This window comes from Cyprinus carpio, chromosome B23, assembly GCF_018340385.1.
Source record: "Cyprinus carpio isolate SPL01 chromosome B23, ASM1834038v1, whole genome shotgun sequence".
Taxonomy (NCBI): domain Eukaryota; kingdom Metazoa; phylum Chordata; class Actinopteri; order Cypriniformes; family Cyprinidae; genus Cyprinus; species Cyprinus carpio.
Window position 1 is genome coordinate 27,501,580 of NC_056619.1, and position 24,240 is coordinate 27,525,819.

The 24,240-nt window shown below is 39.1% G+C and overlaps 1 protein-coding gene across 5 annotated transcripts; it reads right to left on the bottom strand.

Annotated features, from left to right (window-relative positions):
• Window positions 1-427: 427 nt before the first annotated feature.
• LOC109061347 (ras GTPase-activating protein-binding protein 2-like) lies at window positions 428-22,882 on the bottom strand. 5 transcript variants are annotated; one of them, XM_042750157.1, is made up of 13 exons: window positions 22,788-22,882; window positions 22,437-22,577; window positions 22,284-22,365; window positions 18,231-18,404; window positions 16,514-16,601; window positions 13,615-13,726; window positions 13,327-13,543; window positions 13,163-13,252; window positions 11,655-11,748; window positions 7,045-7,095; window positions 2,526-2,654; window positions 2,332-2,450; window positions 428-1,157 (listed from the first exon to the last, which is right to left on the bottom strand). In XM_042750157.1, the coding sequence occupies exons 2-13, from the start codon at window positions 22,529-22,531 to the stop codon at window positions 975-977; spliced, it is 1,434 nt and encodes a 477-aa protein (XP_042606091.1). In that variant the 5' UTR covers window positions 22,532-22,577; window positions 22,788-22,882; the 3' UTR covers window positions 428-974. The 5 variants fall into 5 exon arrangements, with proteins under 5 accessions (XP_042606091.1, XP_042606092.1, XP_042606093.1 ...); XM_042750158.1 differs by having other exon boundaries at window positions 22,437-22,571; window positions 22,788-22,859; XM_042750159.1 differs by having other exon boundaries at window positions 22,437-22,565; window positions 22,788-22,806.
• Window positions 22,883-24,240: the final 1,358 nt, after the last annotated feature.

Sequence of the window (24,240 nt, forward strand, 5' to 3'; positions counted from 1 at the left end):
AATTATTTTCTTCCTTACTATTTTTGTCTGGCTTTCTAGTATAAATATCTAGCTTGACAGGTAACATGACCCAAGTTAAAAAAAAAAATATATATATATATATATATATATATATATATATAAAATCCACATTTTGTTAGTTTTTGCAAAATTTCTGCCAATGGGGTAAGAAAAATAATATTGTTTACCTTTGAATTAAGATTATTTTTCTTACACCACTGGCAGATATTTTGACTTCTTTTCTGAAAAAATTTTTAAGAGGTTTTTTTTCATGAAACAAGAGAGAATATCTTCAGTCATTTTACTTATCAAGTAAATGAATCTTAATTCCAGAATTTGCAGATATTTATACTAGAAAGCCAGACAAAAATACTGAGGAAGAAAATAATTTTTGCAGTGCAGACACTTAAAAACCACAGAAATTGGATGAGGTTGCAGTAGTTTATTGAAAGTTGAAAACACATTCAAACAAAAACCTGCTGAAGTCCAGTCTGAACCCAGAACCAGACGCAGTGCACAGTGTGGTGAGAAACACTGCAGAAATCAATGCAAAGAGCTGCACGATCCAGAACAAAGAAACCAGAACCAGACCAGCTCACACCTGGAGCATCCGGATCAGAACCTGTGACACCGCTGCTACACACACACACAAGAATCGAGTTAAGGCACCACCACTGTTTTATTTACTAGGAAAATAAATAAGTGTACACTGAGCACTGATGGGCGAAGCGCTGCCGCTCATCCGTTGTAAAACGTGAGGAATCAGTTCCGTGAGGAAACCCTTCGTGACATTCAGCTTCTGTTCTACAGGAAAAAAAGATCACACTGTCCCGTTCTTCTTTGCAAAATGGTGAGGAGAGTAAGGGAAAGGTAAGCGCAGATGATCTCGGCGCAGGGGAGTCTGAGAGTCATTGATGAGTCTTGTCCGAAAGCAAGAGAGACCCGAGACAGAGGACAGCAGGAACAGAGGAGGGTCAGCGGCGAGGGCCTGTGAAGCGGCTCATCCCCCCCCTGGAGGAGGCTCGGCCCGTGCTGTTTCCCAGGGGGCCCCGGGGCCCGCGCCGGCCCTCCGCCACTCCTCTGGTCTCCCGCTCACGCGCCGCTCTGGTCTTCTTCTCCTCCACATTCAGACGCACCTCCCCGCTGAACATGATGGGCTGCAGGAGACAGGAAAGAGGAAACACTGACTTCCTGTTCATTCATCGGACAATTAAAGGGATTCTGTCATTAATTAAATTTTTGGGTGAACTAACCCTTTAATGACAAGCGGCAGCATGTTTTGACAGTACCTGCACATAAGATAACTAGGTCCAGTAAACAAGTGCAGGTTCTTTAGTGTGCGCTCAGAAAAAGCACAGGTCAGAGCAGCACACCAATGAACCATTTAACCGGATTACTATATAATAATAATAAAAATAACAAAAAACCTTGCTACGTGTGCCGTGTTAAGCTAACTGAGACTTGTCATAGCACTTGTATATCATTGCGCTTTTGTTAGTTTTGATTGCTTCTATTGTCCTCATTTGTAAGTTGCTTTGGATAAAAGCATCTGCTAAATGACTAAATGTAAATGTATATTGATACAGCGGTGCCAGAACTACGATATTTCTTCAAAAGCAGTTTTTGGAGACATTTTTATCGTCCACGATCAAAAATCATCATATTGCACACCCCTACACTCTTATATTCACCTCAAATGATAGAGTTTAGCAATATCACACCAGCAAGAGGGCCATTACTCACCAATATCTGCAACATTGCTCATGAGATATTGTTTTTCCTCAATTTCCCAAATACAAATAGTTCTAATTAAAGCCACGGCAGAGCTCCCACGGTTTTAAGCAAATCGATTGAGTCAATGATTCAGCAACATAAAGACAGTCACTTCATATCTGAATGATTCGGTCATTTGAACGAATTGGTTGAATGAATGATTCAACGATTCACTTATTAAAACTTGCTGCCACATAGTAGCGCTTTAGGTCTAATTTTTTAATAAATCATTTTATATAATTAACTGGAACATAATGTAATTAGATCAGTGAATCAGCATGTCAATACTGACTTCATTCACTGTGTTTTGCTCTAAAACAGACAGCGGGTATATCCTTGATTCATGCTTTCAGTTCAAATAGCAATCTTTTACAGTATTACAGTCAGTTGATCTAAATTAGTGACTGTGCATTAACAGCGGCCTGAACCGGTTTTCCCAGCCCATGTTTTATTTGGGTGGCGCATGAGCCCTGGTAATGCAGCACTCTTCAGGAAATCTGGCTGCCCAACGAGAAACACATCAGAATCAGACTGTTACCAGTTGAAATCCACACAAACCTTAGCTCCCAGAATCCTCTGCACCGGCTCGGAGTCGTCGAACACCACAAAACCGAAGTTGGGCAGTTTCCCTCCGACGCCTTTGGTGTTGATCCTCATCTCCACCACGTTCCCAAACGCTGACGAAAACAGAGCGGCGTGAAGTGGCAGGCAAACACTCGCCAGGGTCAAAGGTCAAAGGGTAAAGGTCTTACTCATGAAGAAGTCTTTCAGCTCGCCCTCATCAATGTCGTGAGGAAGATTTCCAACGAAGAGCTGATGACTGTCTGGATAACGAACAAACCGGCGGCCCTCCATATCACCGGCATCACCGTCACCGCGGCCTGAACACACACACACACACACAAATAATTCCGTGTCTCAGCGAGGGACTTGCATTCAATGATTCAGTTTGTTGAACTAAAAGTTAGATTATTCTATCTAATGCACTTTGAGACTACAACCTGAACTTTAAAGGGGACTCAACCCTCTGTGATATTCTGTCTCAGTCTAAATTGCATTCACACTCGTGTTTTAGGAAGTCAAACAAATTAGAATATTATAACAACAACGTCACCTTTATTTATATAGCGCTTTAAACAAAAAAAAGATTGCGTCAAAGCAACGGACCACATTAATTAGGAAAACACTAATAATGCAAAATGACAGTTAAAGCAGTTCATCATTGAATTCAGTGACGTCATCATCTCAGTTCAGTTTAAATAGTATCTGTGCAATAATTTGCAATCAAGTCAACGATATCATAACAACCACCACCACCACCAGTAATAGCCATATATTGTAAAACAATTGCACTGTAAAATATATTTCATAGGTGTATTAGTTTTGCTTTACACCTGCAGTTCTCAATTCCAGTCCTCGCGCACCCTGCTCTGCATATTTTGTATGTTTCTCTTATGGTTTTAGACGTTTGTTCTATTCAAACGCAAGTGCCCTGCGAAGTGGACATCACAGGATATTCCACCATGATTCCAGTTCGAAGCGAACGTATATGTTCCATTCAAAGTGCACTGAAGTGTGTGAGACGTGAATTTAAATAGTATTTATTTACAGAGGTATATGATGTCAAACTTGTCCGTGTGTGAAGACATTGCACAGCACAAATCAATGAATGAATGTTCAGAAGTGAAGTAAACTTCAACAGATTTCCCCTGCTCAGGGAGTAGGGAGCAATGAACACTGTGTAGGGAGCATGTCAATGGGAACCCAGTTCATGCACGGAGCTCACTTCTAACGAGCTCAGTGCTTCCCACAAGTATGAAATGTACTTGCGGTGGTAGCCAGGTGGCTAATCCTCCTATTACCCACGGCACAAAAATGGTCTACTACATGTGACAAATAACAAATGTGTAATTTTTGACAATATTTTAATTTATTTAAATTAGTTTTAATTACATAGGCTACTATTACATTTAATTACATACTAATATTATGCACTATAATATGGATTGTAAACAGAGCTGGGTAGTAATGGATTACATGTAATCTGGATTACGTAATCTAATTACAAGTACTTGAGTTTTGTAATCTGAGTAAACTCATTTTTAAAATACTCGTAATCAGACTACAGTTACTTGTATGGATTACATGATTACATATTTACACAATGGTAATAAGTTGTTTACAAATCACTGATTCTCCTAAATTTCCTTAATTATAACCTTTATATTTTTTCATAATAAACCTGCCGCTTATATACGTTCATGATTCTTCGAGTTTTTCCGGCAGAGAGGGGGAGGGGTGTCAGAATCGCGCTCAGAAGAAATCAGCTACAAGATAACGGAAAATAGCGGGGAAAGCAGCCTTTAATCACTGGATGTACTGACATCATTTCATTTAAAAAAAGAAAAAGAAAATGTCACTGTTCAGTGTAAGCTCTGCCTACCAAGGATTAATTTGCTGTCCACTGAAATCTTTGACCTAGCAAATTATTGCTGGGAATTTCATGTTCTTTAATATATTTTTTGTAATGTTGATTTTTCTTCATTGTTACTATCATATGCACTTCAGGTGTTTTGAGATGAAATATATGACTTAGAAATGGTCTTTATATATATATATGTGTGTGTGTGTGTGTGTGTGTGTATGTTTTTCATTGATACAGTCATATACACTTCTAGAGTTTTTTTAGATTAAATATTTGACCTAGCAATTATATTGCTGTGAATTTCATGTTTTTCAATATTGGTTTTTGTAATGTAGCTGTTTTCTAAATTTACTTAATTATAAGTAAATATGCTTTAAAATCATAAGATGTGATTGTTTTATTCAGTGTTACTAGCAAACACTAACGGCAAGGTACATTAGTGTTTGTATTTTGTAAGTATTAACTGTCCATACATTGCACTTGAAAAAGAAGCTATTATGGCTCTTGTTGGTGAATTAAATATATTTTTTGGACTAATTTTTTTCTTTGTATCTGTCAAAATAGTACAAGATTAGGCTAATTCAATTTATGTGATATCAAATAAGGGTTAGCACAAATGTAATCTAAATGTAATCCAAAAGTAATCAGATTACGTTACCAAAAATGTCTAATCTAAGAGATTATATTACTGACTACAAATTTTGTCATGTAATCTGTAATCAGTAACTGATTACAATTCATAAGTAATCTACCCAGCTCTGATTGTAAATTATGCAAAATTACAGCATTTAAATGGTAGAGTTCTCCTTAATTTGTTGTAAGTGTTTCTCTCAGTGAATGGGACACAAATTTTACTAGTAAAATCTACATATTGGATAATATACGTCAAATAATGTTCATAGTCTTTTCTTCATGTGGGTAAGCATTCCAGCCAGAAAAAGTTTACTATTAATGGAATGGAAATTTAATTAAATACAATTACTTGTGTAACCAAAATATCAACAATGTCCAGAGAAAAAAAAAAAAAAAAAAAAAAAAAGACAAACCGAAAAACTTTTAATTGTAAACAAGCCCAAAAAACACTGAGACTCTTATTTTGAAATGTCTATGCTATTGCGGGCTGATCCTTCAGATGAGAGAGAAAATATGAATTCTTACAACCGTCTAAAACATATTATATAAAGGTCATAAAGTAGACATTGTCATAAATCATCAACTCGAGTGCATATGATTCATCCTTGGTTGAATGTGTGATTTTTATTTATTGGGAATATATGTGATGGATTCTGAAGTGCTGTTGCGCTAGACTGTTGAAAGCGCAACAGCTCCGCCTTAACAGTGCGCGCACATCTATTTTAATTTGTGACTGAAGCGCCCACATTGTCGAGCCATGTCTGTGAAATATCCACCGTGTCTCTGCAGCGCACTTGGTGGACGTCAGCGGGAGTAAACAGTTCTTGCGCACACAGAACAAGCAGATACGAAATGAGGGAGAGGGGAGATTTTCCACTACTTAATCGATCACGGTTTGTTTCATTATTGAAAGTGAAAAAAAAGTGACGTGACATACAGCCAAGTATGGTGACCCATACTCAGAATTCGCGCTCTGCATTTAACCCATCCAAAGTGCACACACACACACACCGTGAACACACACCCGGAGCAGTGAACACACACACTGTGAACACACACCCGGAGCAGTGGGTATCATTTATGCTGCGGCGCCCGGGGAGCAGTTGGGGGTTCGGTGTCTTGCTCAAGGGCACCTCAGTCGTGGTATTGCCGGCCCGAGACTCGAACCCACAACCTTAGGGTTAGGAGTCAAACTCTCCAACCACTAGGCCACGACTTCCCCCAGTTTTTATATCCGCCCAATTATTTTTGCTTTTATTATTTTTTTCCTCAAAAAAAGTATGAGGATAAAAATAATAGAAGCAAAAACGTTTCTCCATATATACTTGGGCGGCCGTTAATGTACCTGGGTGGCCCGCCCAAGTAAAGTCGATGTGTGGGAAGCACTGGAACTGATTATCTGAATCAGATGTGTTAAAGAGAGACGTGCAAAATATGCAGAGCTGGGGGGCGCAAGGACTGGAATTGAGAACCGCTGATTTACACTAAAGTAGGGCAATTATAATACTTCTTTCCTAATTTCTACACTTGAAAGAGATATTATGAATTTGGACTGCATTTAAACCACTAGCTGTCAGCAATTCATACTGGAATTTAAGCTTTTATTTTGATGGATAAAGCAGTGGAGCTTTTATTTTGAAGGAAACTCCAGCTTCAGTGAAAACAGGATTACAAAAACATGTCTCACTACAAATCTAGTGAAATGCTGTATTCATCTGCCACAAAAAATAAAGCATAACTAAACGAGTTCAGTGCATTCATGCAGTGTAAACGAAGCCATTCTGAGACGCAGATAAAAACACCGTATCACGAGCTGATCATCTGAATGAAGTGTGCGCTTCACTTTAAAACACATAGTGACTTGATGAACGGATTAAGCATATTGTGCTTGCAGTTTTAGTTTGTTTGACAGATACTGTGCCAAAACATAAAGGCCCAAAACAATTATATTTTATTTTGCCCAGAAGACCTATCGTTTCATATCGTCATGTGACCATGATAATATTGAGGCAGTTTTGCTATCGCGATACCACTATATGGATAATATCTTTACATTGCTAGTGTTTAGAGCATCACACATGGCATCATGATGCAGCAGGTGATTCCCGGACTACAGATTAGTGTTATGATGGAGGACACACACCTGCACTCATTCTGGTTATTGAATGAATGATGAACCTGAGTTAACGACAGTCACATGATGGGAAACTCACCCTTAAAACTGACGTACTGTTTCCCACCCGGAGTGTCTGAGCCGCTGCCGTCTGACAGACAACAACAACAGTCACATGAAAGGAAACCATTTACAAAATCAGCCTGTAATTAACTAATTTAATCCCACTCAGTCACAATAGTGACCGTAAAGAAGGTTTTCATTTATAAAGCTCCAAAAATGTTATTGACTCGATTGTCATGCGTATCTTTCAGTGAAGCACGGTTCTGTGATCTGCAGTAAATCTCCATCCAAAGGCCAGAGGGCTCTCTTGCGCTGAAAATCCAAATATGCCCCGGAATTGCCAGGAATCCAGGAATTGCCTATCGCTGCAGCTGAATAAACAGAAGATTTAACCGCTTGATTCAACGTGACTAAAAACACGACTACGGCAATATATGGTTTATCTGAGTTCTTATTATAATTTTCATCATAATAAAGAACGTCTATAATGAAATGCTAATTAACATTAAGTTTAAGAAGCCACATCATCTCACAAAAGGATTTATTTCAAACACTCAACTGACGTTATGAAGTGAGTTTGGAGTAAAAACATGTTATTAAATGTGGTATTTTCACGTGCTCTCAGATGAAGCAGCATTTACTACAAAGAGCCATAGTTCAATGAGAGGACAGGCAAACAGCTGTCGTTATCGCGAACGATTTAATCTATTTCATAATCCTTTGATTATGAATGTGATTTTGCATAGCTTGTCAGAGAAATATGGCTCTGTGTAGTAAATGCTGCTCCACCTGAAAGCAGGTGATGGAGATTTACTGCTAATCACAGAACCGGTTTTACTGACAAAATGTGCATGACAATCGCGATTAATCGCATTCGATTAATCGTGCAGCCGTAGTCTCAATTAAACGTGCAGTCACATGGTAAATGCAAATCGTCACATGACCAGAGCAATTTACTGCCTGTTTGCACCATGAGAAGATGACTGCATTAAAGCGCGTATGTCAAAGATATGACAAAGAATTTTGGTATTTTATCTTTATATATGAATTCACAATTATTCAGTTTTGTTGAGAGTTGTCACAGAATGAGCAAACTCATTGAACTGGCTGTCTGATGTTCTCTGGGAACATCGCTCTAGACTCATAGCCGCATAGAGGAAGTGGCGCAAATCAAAAATCTCTACTGGCCTTAGTGTGTATCAGTCACTCCTTACTGGCCTTAGTGTGTATCAGTCACTCCTCTCCTCCTCTGTAAAGGTCTCAACTGCTAAAACAAAATACTCTCAAAAAATTAACAACTGCTCTGACTCTCGCACACTTTTCAAACCTTCTCTTTTCTTCTTTGTCCTCCTCTTCCTCCTCCATCAACTCTTACAGCTGATGACTTTGCAATATTCTTCATAACTACAAATACACACTCTCTCTCCTTCTCCTCTTCACTCCTCTGAGACGGACGTTTCCAAGCTTATCCTTTTCAATCACCCTACTTCAGGCCATCTTCTTCAGACATACCTTTGCTTACTCACGTTATCAACACCTCTCTTCACTCTGGAACATTTCCCTCAGCATTTAAGCAGGCTCGGGTAAGCCCAATGCTTAAGAAACCATCTCTAAATCCAGCACTTTTAGAAAACTACAGACCGGTATCCCTTATTCCATTCATTGCAAAGACACTTGAGCGAGCTGTGTTCAACCAGCTCTCTATGTTTCTTGTACAGAACAACCTCCTGGACAGCAACCAATCTGGCTTCAAAAGCGGCCACTCAACTGAGATTGCCCTGCTCTCGGTTACTGAAGCCCTGCGACTGGCAAGAGCAGCTTCAAAATCCTCAGTACTCATCTTGCTGGACCTGTCTGCTTTTGACACCGTTAATCAACATATTCTCCTGTCCACCCTAAGAAAGATGGGCATCTCTGGAACCGCACTCCTGTGGTTTAAGTCCTACCTCTCAGGTAGGTCCTTCAGGGTGTCTTGGAGGGGTGAAGTCTCTAAGTCACAACTTCTTGCTACTGGGGTTCCTCAAGGCTCAGTACTTGAACCACTTCTCTTCTCCATCTACATGACGTCATTAGGATCAGTCATTCAGAAGCATGGCTATTCTTATCACTGCTACGCTGATGACACTCAACTCTACTTCTCATTCCAACCAGATGACCCGACGGTAGCTGCTCGCATTGCAGCCTGTCTGACAACAAGGTTGAGTTGAAGGTGATGATCCTTCATCCAATCAGAAATGTCTAAGACAGAACTGCTCATGGTCTCAGCCAACCCAGAACTTCATCTTGTTCTCTCCAGACTGGACTATTGTAATGCTCTCCTGGCGGGGCTTCCTGCATGTACTATCAAACCTCTGCAACTGACCCAGAATGCAGCAGCGAGAGTTGTCTTCAATGAGCCAAAAAAAGCTCACATTACTCCTCTCTTCATCAGGTTACACTGGCTACCAGTAGCCGTTCGCATCAAATTCAAGGTACTGATACCTAAACTCACTAGTTCAAACTTATGTGCCCTCCAGAAGCTTGTGTTCTGCAAGTGAACGGCATCTTGTGGTGCCATCCCAAAGAGTCACAAGATCACTCTCACGGACCTTTTCCTGGACTGTCCCCAGCTGGTGGAATGACCTCCCAATCTCAATCTGAGCAGCTGAGTCTTTAGACATTTTCAAAAAGAAATTTTTTTTTAAAAAAAATTCTAATAGACATCTTTTTCGCCATCACCTGACCAATTAATATTAGTGCTTACCCATTCTATTCTACTCGTCTTGGTCTAATTTATTTATCATTTATTTATAAAATATTTATAATTTGTTTGTTTATTTCTAACTTCTAATTTATTTATAATTTATATTAAAACAAACTTTGCAATGTGTACTGTGTTAGACTAACTGATATTTGTCATAGCACTTGTATACTGTTGCTCTGGATAAAAGCATCTGCTAAATGACTAAATGTTAAATGAGTAAATATGCTGATGGTCACAATAGTGAGAGATGGGATAACACAGTGCATGTAGGTGTATACATCTTATACATCCAACTGCAGCTATTAGTGAAGATTGCACTAAAATGTTGCAATGAATTACTAAGTTACAAAGTACAAAGTTACAGTGAATATTGCATTAAATTCAAAGTTAAAATGTTACAAATTAAGTTACAATATAGATGTTGTAATACTGGTAGCACTAATATAACAATTTTGAAATACGTTGATGGTTGTATTTTTTTATCTCAGTATTCCTGTCAGTGTTGTATAAGGGGTTTTATGCATAATAGTAACCCTAGAATGTGATCAAACAGTTTAAAATAGCTAGGCTGACATATAACCATTTTTATTACTGCAGAAATATGTTAATTCAGTATAAACATTATCCCAGCAGTCACAATTGTGACTGACCATAAAACCCAATTTTTCACACTTTTCAGTGAGTGAGTGAGTGAGTGAGTGAGTGAGTGAGTGTGAGAGAGAGAGAGAGAGAGAGAGAGAGAGAGATATTGAGAGATGGAGTGAGGGAGAGAGAGTGTAAGTGTGTGGTGTGTGTGAGTGTGTGTGAGAGAGAGTGAGGTGTGCCAAAAGGGTGAAGTGAGTGAGTGTGAGTGATCCTTTGGTAAATTGTTGTTGTGATTTATGTGTGTGTTTGTGTTTTTTGTGTGTGTGTGTGTGTGTGTGTGTGTGTGTGTGTGTGTGTGAGTGTGTGTGTGAGAGAGTGAGTGAGTGTGAGTGTGAGAGTGTGAGTGAGTGTGTGTTGAGAAGTGAGAGAGTGTGAGTGTGAGAGTGTGTGTGTGTGTGAGAGAGAGTGAGTGAGTGAGTGAGTGAGTGTGTGTGTGTGTGTGTGAGAGAGAGAGTGAGGTGAGTGACTTCAGGGTTCAGGGTGTGAGAGAGAGTGAGTAAACTTTTTCAAATTTGTGTGTGTGTGTGTGTGTGTGTGTGAGAGAGAGTGAGGAGAGTGAGTGAGTGAGTGAGTGAGGTGTGTGTGTTTGTGTTAGAGGAGTGTGTGTGTGTGTGTGTGAGAGAGAGAGAGTGAGTGAGTGAGGTGTGTGTGTGTGTGTGTGTGTGTGTGAGAGAGAGTGAGTGAGTGAGTGAGTGAGTATGTGTGTGAGAGAGAGTGAGTGAGTGAGTGAGGTGTGTGTGAGAGAGTAAGTGAGGTGTGTGTGTGTGTGTGTGTGTGTGTGTGTGCGTGAGAGTGAGTGAGTGTGAGTGTGTGTGTGTGTGTGTGAGAGAGAGAGAGTGAGGTGAGTGAGTGAGTGAGTGAGCGTGTGTGTGAGAGAGAGTGAGGTGAGTGAGTGAGGTGTGTGTGTGAGAGAGTGAGAGAGTGAGTGAGGTGTGTGTGTGTGTGTGTGTGTGAGTGAGTGAGTGAATGAGTGTGTGTGTGAGTGTGTGTGTGAGAAAGAGAGAGTGAGTGAGGTGTGTGTGTGTGTGTGTGTGTGAGAGAGTGAGAGAGTGTGTGTGTCTGTGAGTGTGTGTGAGAGAGAGTGAGAGAGTGTGAGTGCGTGTGTGAGAGTGAGTGTGAGTGTGAGAGTGTGTGTGTGTGTGTGTGTGAGAGAGAGTGAGTGAGTGAGTGAGTGAGGTGTGTGTGTGTGTGTGAGAGAGTGAGGTGAGTGAGTGAGGTGAGTGAGTGAGTGAGAGAGAGAGAGTGTGTGTCTGTCTCACCTCCTCGTGGTCCTCGTGGATGAAAGCCTGGTCTGTCGCGCTGCTGATCTCTGGGTAATGATGACTGAGTGTCCTGTTTGAGCTCCACCCGCGGCTGACAGACAGACAGACAGCGTTAGCATCACAGCGTTGTCTTCTGCAGAGCTGCTTTAAAGTCAAGTCAGCTTTATTTCTATAGTGTTTTATACAATACAGATTGTGTCAAAGTAGCTTTACAGTATCAAATAGGAAAAATGTGTGCTGATAATGCAAGAGGGTGATAGAGAACAGTCAGTTTTCCAGTTAAAGTCAGTGGACAATACTGCCAGAAATTATTTTACAGCATTAACACTGATATTATCCTGTCTATTACTGTGAAGCTGCTTTGAATCAGTCTGTATTGTATGATGCGCTGTAGGAATAAATCGGAATTGACTAAAAGTGCATGTTTCTCTGACTCGAATCCTTCATACTTCAGAGGTCCAGTGTTCATAAAACAGCATATTTCACTGCTAAACATGGACACGGAGCGCGCCGTCATTAAAACCTACTTAAATCTTGTGACTCGAAGCACTACAACTACTGACCACAGGGTTTCTGCAGGATTTCTAAGCTCAAACTGAAGACTTTATGACCTTTAAGTCCTGCACAAATAAAATTAATACCATATGAGCGGGGTAGGGCAATGTCTATTGTAAAGTATTCAATTGTAATATGACTAAAAAGCATGACTGTTCAGATACAGCATGACTGTTCAGATACAGTTCACAAAAACAATGTGTTGTACATTCAGAGATGGTATTCTGCATATCTTGGTTGTAACGAGTGGTTATTTGAGTTACTGTTGCCTTTCTATCATCTCTAACCAGTCTGCCCATTCTCCTCTGACCTCCAACATCAAGGCATTCTCGTCCACACAACTGCCGCTCACTGAATATTTTCTCTTTTTCAGACCATTCTCTGTAAACCCTAGACCCTCTTTTTTTTATATAAACTAATATTTATATTTAATATTAAATCCATTAAAAAGTGGTTTGAATGAATGATTCAATGACATAAATACTTTGCATGTTTCATTACTGGAAGAATCAGCTCTTTTTGGTACGAATCTCTTGAATGAATGATTCAATGACAAACACATTTTTAACAGTCACTTGTCTCCACCTAGTGGACAATCAATGCATTCAACACAAACATTATTTGAAGACTTGCTCTATTTTGATCGCTATACCAGAGACATCAGTGTTCGTAACCAAACTATAAACTTTCATCCCAGTATTTGTGATAATATGACTGACTGTAAGACAGAAATAATACTGTGTAGCTGAAAAGACTGTTTCTTACCTAAACATGCTAACTGCTCTCTGTGTCAGCGGCAGTGTGAACGCAGATCTGACTTTTTCTGAGGTTTAAGAGACACCTGCAAATCGCTGGGTGTTTGAATCGAGATCGCAATCTTTTAAAGCTTAATTGTGCAGCTCTAATGAACAGGAAACACTCATATCCTAATGTCACTGTCTGTGTGGTACCTGAACACCAGCTGCTTTCAACACAAGAGGAGAGACTCCAGCGCCGGCCGGAGGAAGATTCTTACTGGTCACCAGAGCCCAGGAGAACGCCTGCAGACCATCATCACACACTTGATCAGTCAACACACACACTCTCACACACACACACTCCCACACACACTCACCTTGGGTGGTTCTGGGGTAAGAGGGGGCGGAGTCAGAGCGATGCCAGGGGTGGAGCCTCTCTCCTCCTCCAGCAGTTCCTCCTCCTCCAGCTCCGTCTCAGCCGTCTGCAGCTCTGCTCCCAGGTTAAGCTCCGCCTCTGTTTCCTGATTGGGCTCAGGCTGGGGCTCTGGCTCCGCCTCAGGCACCACCACCTCCTGCTGCTCCTCGACTCCATTGCTGAGAACACAAACCAGAGTATCTGATCAGAGTCAGAAAAGAATGTGAAGCACGTGATCTCAAGCTGCTACCTGACGGGCGCCGGCGGCTCGTAGTAGGTGCTGCTGTTGGGCCGGTCCGGAACCAGGTCAGGGGAAGCGGGAGTCTCCACCTGCTCTTCCTCAACCTCCTCTTCCTCAGACTCTGATCACAGACACACAGCACACACTTACACCAGTGCCAGGCACTTCTACAGAGTGTTTACATCTAATTTAAGACCTTTTTTAAGAGCTGCACAAATAAAACGAACACCACAAACCCATATAAGCTCAATATAAATCAGGAATCTCAAAGCCTTTGACTTCATTTAACAGACTGTGTGTATGTGTGAGTGTAAAACACTTTATTTACATGTACTGAAACTGGTTTACATTCTCATCCATCAATACACACGAACTAGAGGTCCATCAATACTGGAGTTGACAGATATTAGAGTATGGTTAAAGAAAGGCATTTAAAAGATTATTGTGCTGATACTTATAAAATCTATAAACTGAATGTGTTAGATAATATTCGTAGTCTTTCCTGTAATGGGACGGTTCAGAGAGAAAATACAAGAGTTTATGTTGATTTAACCTGCACCCCCCATTATGGGACTCACAGCTGAAAGTGCCCTACCTAACTTAAAATTGTAACAGTTCTTTACTTCAGTGTGTTACACAAATAATTTTGGTGTCTTTGGAAAGAAGACCCTTTGGGCTGTACTTTTTTTTCAACCAGTTGATAATGCTCAAAAATAATAAAAAAGTTATAGACACTGAAGTGCCTTGTATTTTTTTTATAACACTTTTAAAAAAATTTTATTTGATATAAAAATACATGAAATCAGTCCAGGAGCAATCTAGAAAAGTAATGGGTTGAAAGTCAAATGTCTCATGAGTTTCTATTTCAAATCTGAAGGAGATACCATGAAAAATTAGATTCCTGCAACCATGTCTAGCCCCCCCCATCTAACCCACCCCGGCCAAAATATAAAAAAATACTTACCAACTGTATTGAAGGGTTCTACAAACTATTTTAGTCATTAAACATACCACTGCATATTTTCTTCAATTATAAAACAATAGACAGAATCTTAGACATCATATAAGTGATTTATTTGAGCGCTAGAAAAATACAATAAGAATAATTTGAGTAAGAAAAATAAAAAAAGATTTTTTTTATTTTAAAAAAGAACTTTGTACGCCAATTACAGAACATCCTGAGATTGCTAGAAATGCAGCATTTACAACGAATTACAATGAAAATACGTGCTGATGTGCTGATGGCCAGTTATAGAGATGGTAATCATATAAATGGGCCATTAAGTCAATAATCACACTCTATTCATATAGATGGCGTAGACATTGATAGCCGTGATTACACTAATAGCGAGCTGATTTGCGCTCAAACAGATGGTAATCATGCAGATACAGGCACATTCAACAAAAAACACACCCACACATTTATAAAAAGTTGAAAAAAAACAAAAATAATAAAGAAAAAGGTGATCGCTAAGTTCCGCCTCCATCAGATGACAGGTGCGTCACGAGCCGTCACGAGAGCGTCAGAATTCAAATAAACAATCTTCTATCTTTAACTTTTTTTTAGTGGATCGTCTCATTCTGTTTGTGACACTGTACGCTACAAAACCATGACGTTTTTTTACTACCAAGACGCAGTTTCTGAGTGTGAGTTATTCCATAACGGACACAAACAATACTGTCCCTGAAGAACTGAAACGTAAACAAAGGAATTACCATCCATATTACAATGTTATTGCTTCATTGGACTAAACGTGCTCCATTAGATGTCGTTCAGTGTATACTTACCTTTCTAACTAAACCGGGATTTACAGCTGTGGATGTGCTTATAACTCGTTATTACGACGAATCTGGTATGTACTGCATTTTCATTCTTCATGTTTTGATGTGTACTGCTTACACAAATTTAGCAAATATATTCTTTATAAGCTTTCCACTGAAAAAACAGCGATCTGTCATCGATGCTTGAGGCTTAGATCTTTATAATGATATATAGTTTGTCAAGATGAAATTTGTCCTGTTTCATTTAATCTATACGTAAAAAATGACAAGTGCAAACAAGGGGAGTTCAGGACGCCGGCGTCGGGGTGCAGGTTAACAGGTTAAATGCAAGATACTGCTGATTGTGTCACCCTAACATCAACGATAGCCAAGAAAGACAGACTTTATGCATAATGAGGGGCTTTTAATTATAAGCCTGAAACACATGGGAGATTTATTTTGAAATTTTTATACACTGAAAAAAAATTGGTGGCAATTTTCGATCAGAAATTGCTAGTAAATTTCACAATTACAAAGAAACAACAACACGGTGAATTAAATGTATTAAAATTTAAAGTAGTAAAAAGACGGAAACAGTATTTTCTTGCAAAACAAAATAACAATAACCAAACATACAAGTATTTTATGTATAATGAGGGGCTATTAATCAAAGGAATCCAAAATGCAGAGGACTCTTATTTTGAAATGTCTTTGCTTTACTACTTCCAGCTGCTCATTTAAACAGATAATGACAAAATATGCATCTTACATCCATCTACAACAAATTATAATATAAAAACTACAGTGTAAACACTGTCAGTTCATCAGCGGTGCTTCATAAATGTGTGATGTTCACTGATTGTGAGCAGCTCTGAAACCCAATCCTGTTGAACACTGAAATGTGCAGCGCTCACATTTATTTACTTCAATCAGAGCTTTTTGATGCTTAATAATCAGATATCTGTATCACAGCAACTCAGTTCCCAACCACAAATGTAAGAGCTCATAATATGATGTGTGAAGATGCAATGCCATGTAAAGCCAGACTGATCCTGCTCAGACCACCACAGCTGTAATCATGTACATGAATTTAGACCTAAATAACACGTCTGCCGCGGGTAAACATGTGTGTGCTCTGTAAATTTACCTCCCATCTCAGCCTCAGAGTCTCCAAACACCTCCTCTTCATAGCGGAAGATGTCATTGTGCACATAGAACTTATTGACAGCAGAGCCCTAGTGAAAACACACACACACACACACACACACACACACACAGTGTCGGAGAAGTGTGAATCTGGAATGAGAGCACGTCTGTCGTCACTAGGGTTGGGTGCCATTTGAGTTTGCTTGATTCTTATTCTGCTTATCGATTCTGATTATCATCAATTCCTAGTTTCTATTCCTAGTTTTTTAATAAGATTTTAAAAAATTAGGTCAAACCTTTAGATGTACATATTTATTCTGTCTTTTTACAAAGCGTTCTGTTGCAGCTGAATAACATGAGCAAACAGCAGCAGCCCACAGAACACTACAAGAGGAACTTTTGCCTATGGTTTTATCACACAGCGGGTAAAATAAGTATTGAACACATCACCATGTTTCTCAGTAAATGTTTCTAAAGGTGCTGTTGACTTGAAAGTTTCACCAGATGTCGGTAACAACCCAAATACATACAAACAAAACAAATACTTTCAGAAATTAAGTTCTGTGTAATAAAATGGAATGACACAGGGGTAAAGTATTGAACTACTGAAATGTATTTAACACTTCGTACAAAGCCTTTGTTGGTGATTCCAGCTTCAAGACGCCTCCTGTCGGAGAAACTAGTGGCATGCATTGCTCAGGTGTGATTTTGCCCATTCTTCCACACAAACAGTCTTCAGATCTTGAAGGTTCTCTGGGCCTCTTTAGATCTTATTTTCAATTGGATTCAAGGCAGGTGATTGTCTGGCCGTTCTAGCAGCTTTATTTTTTTCTCTGAAAACAATCAAGAGTTTCCTTGGTTGTGTTTGGGATCATTGTCCAGCCCTGTTTAATCTTCATCACCCTTGTACTGTAGGTGTTGGGACTGAAGCTAATATTAATTACCAATGACTGACTTTCTAATTACTGATAGATTTCTGCTGGAGTCTTGGCTTTCCATGACTTTTTTCACCTCCCTTTCTTCATGTGTTCAATACTTCCCCCCTGCGTCATTCCACTGTATTACACAGAACTTAATTTCTGAACTTATTTGTTTTGTTTTCTTTGTATGTATGGAGTACTTGGGCTGTTACCGACATCTGGTGAAAATTTCAAGTCAACAGCGCCTGTTAATAACATATTTACATGTTCAATACTTATTTTACCCGCTGTAAATATTACATTCAAACATTAAACTATTAAAGAGTTAGATCCTTCAAGGTATCCTGGAGAGGTGAGGTGTCCAAGTCACAACATCTAACTACTGGGGTGCCTCAGGGCTCAGTTCTTGGACCACTTCTCTTCTCTGTCTACATGGCATCATTAGGTTCTGTCATTCAGAAACATGGTTTTTCATATCACTGCTGTGCTGATGACACTCAACTCTACCTCTCTTTCCATCCTGATGATCCATCGGTAGCTGCTCGCATCTCAGCTTGTCTAACAGACATTTCTTGCTGGATGAAGGACCATCATCTTCAACTCAACCTTGCCAAGACAGAACTGCTTGTGGTTCCAGCAAACCCATCGTTTCATCACAATTTCACCATCAATTACCATATATAAGCCTAGACATTTTTTTTTTTTTAAAAACACCTTGCTAAGTGTACTGCGTTAGGCTAACCGAGACTTGTCATAGCCAAGCCTAGTCGTTTCACACACACACACACACACACTCACCTCCGGAGCAAGGATGAAGGTCTGCATGAACCTCCTCATGGGCTGGCCGCTGTTGGACAGCTCGCCCATCACCTGCACCACCACCCCGTCCCCCAGTGTCGCATGGGCATCCACGTGCCTTATCTTAGTGTGACACTCGCTGAACTGCAGTGACATCACCTTCTTATGGATCTCCTGCGTGCATGCACACACACACACACAGACACACTCCTGTCAGTCACTGGTGCTGTGTTCCGTGTTCAGACTGTACGAACATGATCTCAGCTATAAGCCACGTCATAATGCAACGTCAGACTAGACGTGTGCATGCGCTATATCAACATAATGAACATGCACGATATTGTTATCAGGAGCACCTCAAAATACTGTGAATAATTAATTATAAATTATTCAGAATGCATTTTAAGAATATTGTTCCCATCAGCTGGTTAAATGCACAACACTGCTGCATGCTGCTTAAAGACGTGTGTGCACTCATGTAAACAAGCACGGATGAAAGCACGTTCACTCTCTGACAGCAGATGGCGCTGGTGGGACAGCAGAAATGCAGCCGTTACCCCCGAAACCCTGTAAACAAAGCAGCTGCTACTTTTGGTTTCTGAAAAGGATTTAAAGCAACAAGCAAGCAGTAATTACGGGAGAAGAATTGTTGAATAAATTATTATTGTTTTCTTTGTGCACAAAAAGTATTCTCGTAGCTTCGTAAAATTACGGTTAAAACCCTGATGTCTCATGAACTATTTGACTGATGTCCTTACTACGTTTCTGGACTTTCAGTTGTGATTCTTTGTTGGTCACACTTTACATTAAGGCTCCATTAGTTAACAATAGTCATTAGTTAAACTGCTAATGAAAAATTCTTCTAAACATTCATTAATTTTAATATCACACATTGTTATTTAATGAACTTGAGCTAACCTGAACTAACAGTTTTATTTTTAAACCAAGATTAATAATCAAATGTAGCTATTGTTCATTATTAATATTAATGCATTAAGATCTTTTTGTAAAGGGTTACCTATTGGTCTTTATAATTCTTTTGCACTTTAATCTGTGTTTAATTTTTTTTTTTTTTTTTTTTTTTTTTTACTTTATACATTCCTTGTGTATTGCTTTATTATATTTAAATGTTTGGTTCTTTTTGTAATAAGAAAAAAGTTATTAAGCCTGTTATACTGTATTATGATAACACTTTTTTGCAACTAAATTTCAATATTGTGATAATACTGTATACTGTATAAAAAAGCATCAGCAATTAATCCCAACATGAAAATGTCACTTGTTAAAACGGACTCGTGTGAGGTTCACATTATCGATCTGTGACGCGTTCAGTGATGGTGAGCCGCATCACATGCAGAAATAAAAACAAGAGCATTTATTGAAATCCGAAGACGATGTGTGTGCAGCGAGTGGTTGTTTGTTGCTGTCGCACTAATCATGTCATCAGCTTCTTCGATCGGTTCGTGATTTGACGGTTGTTGTGTAGAAGTACTGGAGGACTGGGCCAGAGACAGGGTTTCTGCAGGTTTAAAGACTTTAAGAGCTTTTTAAGACCAAGTGAAGAAAATTTAGGGAATAAACTGAATAGAACACAATTTGTCAATATGATATCTGAAAGTAAATATCTTATATGAGCAACACTTCAAAGTCTGAAAATAAAAATTCCAACAGATCTCCATTACATTTAATTCATTTCACTAAAAAAGTCTTGAACTGCTCTGCTCACAAATCACTAGAATTTGGAAATCACTGTTGATGTACTTCTGATCACACTGCTCCTCTTCCTCAGTATTTCAGTTGTTTTCCAGAGCAAACGTCTAAAGATTCTTAAATCAAGACACATTCACTGGGGAAGCAGAATGACAGAACATGACAAGTCTTGCTTTCCAAGAAACTAATCAAAATGAAGTGAGTTTATGATCAAATAAAGAAAAAATGTCTACCAATGGAGTCAAAAAAAGCTTAATTTAAAGGGAAAACAAGGTTTCATTCCCCATCGACAGATACTTGCTCTTGATTTGATCATAAAATCACTTGTGTTTAATTTCTCAGAAAACCAGGGTTCATATCTTCTGTCACTTTATGTCTCTAGTAAATGTATCTTGATTTGAGAATGTTTAGATATTTGCATTAAAAGCCATGACTTTATGAATTTAAAGGGGACGTCAGATGAAATTTTAGTCTTTTATAGCTTTTTTTCTTTTGCATTTAGTTGGGTTTCCTGCATGTCTGCCGGCTCAGAAAAGCACAGCCACTTCGTTACCGTCCCTCTGAATCAGAAACTGTCATCCAGCGAGTCGTTTCGATTTACAGCTGGCTTCTATGTAGATAGCCAGCTACACTGCGAAAAATATTTTCTTCCTTAGTATTTTTGTCTTGTTTTCTAGTATAAATATCTAAAAATTCTGGAATTAAGATGCATTTACTTCACACGCAAAATGACTGAAGATATTGTATCATGTTTTCTTTAAAACAAGCAAAAACATCTGCTAATGGGGTAAGAAAAATAATCTAATTCAAAGGCTAAACAAGATTATTTTTCTTACCCCGCTGGCAAAAACTAAGAATTTTTTTTTTTTTTCTGAAAATAAAACAATATATCTTTGGTAATTTTACTTGCCAAGTAAATGCATTTTAATTACAGAATTTATATACATTTATACTACAGGGTTTCTGCAGGATTTCTAAACTCAAATTTAAGACTTTAAGACCTTAAGACCTTTTTTAAGCCCTGCACAAATAAAATTAATACCATACGAGAGGGGTAGGGCAATGTCTATAGTACCATATTAAACTGTAAAATTACTGTAAAAAGTATAATTTTATACAGATACAAGTTTTTCAAGTCAAATTCTTGCATTCGGGTTGTTACAAGAACATTAAATCAGTATCAACAAAAATGTATCTTTGCAATGCAGAGGAAACACAGAAGCAGCATTAGAAGTGTCATTTAGATGCATCTACACACGGTTTAATGCAGCTCTGAGGGACATTAAATACTTTAACCTGCAGTTACAAATGCATAAATAATGTTTTGATATTTTCAACATAGAAAACGGATGTCTGAAATTATTTTAAAAATGAAAAGGTACCTTAAATGTGAAATTAAAACTGCCAGTAGGTGGCAGCAAATCACTGTTAAGAGAGTCATTGCGTTTGAACGAATCATTTAAACGATTGATTCATTCAGGAACAAAACAGCGTCCTGTTGCTCAGAGACATAAAACAGTGCTGTGGCTGTGTCTGAAATGATTTTGTTGGAGAAATAGAGCAAACACAGGAAATATGGTGCCTAACACGTTAGTCTCGTAATGTTAACTACTTGTTTATTGAACTGTTGTATTAAGTCAATATCACATTTGTAATCATGCTTACTTTTGGAGGAAAAAACTGCACTCTTCGCGTGATATTAACTATATGAAATTATATAAATATACACATTTTCTGCCCCCATCTTAAATTATATGATAATTCTAAATGCATTTTAATAGACTGATTCATGCAGTGAACGCACTCTAAATGATCACGCGCACTAGTCTTACCTACTAGACTTCATCATCTAATGTATGCGTGCACTCTGTAGGTGTGGTAGTTCTTATCGATCCACCAGTTCACATTTAAAGCTCTGCCAGCAGGCGCAGCACCGGACTCTGAACGCGCAGCGCTTGTGTTTATTCAGTGAAATCATAACGTTAGCCTTTTGAAGTTTAATCGTCACATTCAGCCATATCGCAATTCTGGTCTTTCCGTCCCAAAATTTAAGACTTTCTTGTACAATTTAAGACTTTTTAAGACCCCGCAGAAACCCTGTACTAGAAAACAGGACAAAATACTAAGGGGGAAACTTTTTTTTTTTTTTTGCAGTGTAACTGAAGAGGAATCATACCAACTTGTGGAAAATGGGCATTGTATTTCCCCTTTAAAGCTTTCTGCTGCGATTTAAAGTAGTTTTGTCCTTAAATACTTTGTGAGAAGCCCTGTAAATCTGTCAGACACTGAGGATACACTTGAGCGTGCTGGTCAGTAACCGGCCGATCAGACTGAAGAACTCACCGCCTGACCGAACACGTCCTCCTCCGGCTTCCCACTGCTGTCCTGACCGCCGTGAACATACGAGGAGCTCCGGCCGTAAAACCTGCGTGACAGACACACACCGTGAGCCGAGCGCATCACTGACACCTGCAGCTCGGACCGCCCTCCACTCACCTGTGCAGGTAATCCGGAGCTTTGTTCAGGAGCGTGTAGTACTGCCGCACAAACTCACGTCCTACGAGCAGGGGACTCGGCTTCTCCATCACCATCTCTCTCTCTCTCTCACACACACACACACACACACACACACACACACTAACACACACACACGAGACACAGGTCATGACAACACTTTCATCATCTCTGTCAATCTCACTGAAAAACACAGAATATGAATGAACATAGAACAACAGACAGACAGATAGATAGATAGATAGATGGCGTGAGGTGAAGGTAGATATACGTGCGCGCCGCGGACGCAGACAGGCGCGTGCTTTAGCTTGATGCTAGCGGCGGCTAACTCACCGTCTGTGACAGGAACAGTTAAACGCACACTCACACTGCAGCGAGCGGCGATCGCTCCGCTCCTCTTTATCCGGTAAAAACACGCCCACGGCACCGAGCCCAAATATACACACACAGACGCACACGTGACGTGCGCGCGCCTGTGACGCAGAAGAGCGCGACTTCGGCCGCGGTCACGGCAAACACGCGCACGGCCCGAATAAGCACTTTCGGTTTTAATTTCTATTAATACGTGATTAAGAAATTAAATAAAATTCCATATATATTGTGAGCTTTGCTGATGTGTGTACGAGCGACCTCCCAAAGAGATTATATCTGAAAATACATAACATTTCACACAGTATCAGAGTGTTTCCTCGATATAAATTACTTTGAAAGAGCTGTTTTTAAACTCTTATGGCTATTTTATTGGTTTAGGTTTGACTTGAATGTGCTCACATATTCAAGTCAAGTCACTTTTATTTGTAGCCTACAGCACTTTACAAAACAGAAAAACAACAATGCTGTCAATTTCATCAAATGACACAAAATCTGCTGTAAAGCATCTCTAAAGATTCAGTTTAGATTCAGTTCAATAACTGCATGGAATCTCGTATCACTTCTATACAGGGGGACATGCAGTCGCAAGTGTATCTTCCTCTGCAAAAGAATAGTACAAAGCAAATAGTATCTTTGCTCGACTGTTTACAAGAAATTAAGCTATGACTGTTCTTAAATTTTTAAAATCTGAATGAAGACAAAACTGAAGTTGTGTGGTTTGGAGCTCCAACTAATTTATCTGATTTGGGCAGTTTAGCCCCTTTTTGTAAGTCAGTATTGCGAAATTTAGGAGTTCTTTTTGATAGTGATATCAAGTTTGAAAAACAGATTTCTTCCGTGGTTAGTCTTGTTTTTATCACTTGAGATTAATAGCCAAGGTGAAACCATTTTTGTTCATGCGTGATTTAGAAAAAGTCATTCATGCCTTTGTATTCACAAGGTTAGATTACTGCAACTCATTATATGTTGGGATAAATAAATAATTGCTTAACCACTTACAACTGGTCCAAAATGCTGCAGCGAGGCTTTTGACAGGTTCTCATAAGAGAGATCATATTACTCCTGTTCTGAGTTCTTTATAATGGTTACTGATCCCCTATAGAATTAATTTTAAAATTTTGTTTTTTGTCTATAAATCATTGCATAGTAGGGCTCCACTGTACTTGGTGGAACTAATTGAGAAATATGAGCCAAAGCGGTCTCTAAGGTCAGCGGCATATTTTCATGAGACATGGGGGGCGACAGAGCAGGTAAAAATAAATAAATAAGTAAATAAATAAATAAATAAATAAATAAATAAATAAATAAATAAATAAATAAATAAATATAATCCTCTGCCACAGTTGTCGCAAAGCGGTTTTCTATTATCTATAATTTCACTGTGTGGGAAATTGGCAAATTGGCGCCCTGCTTG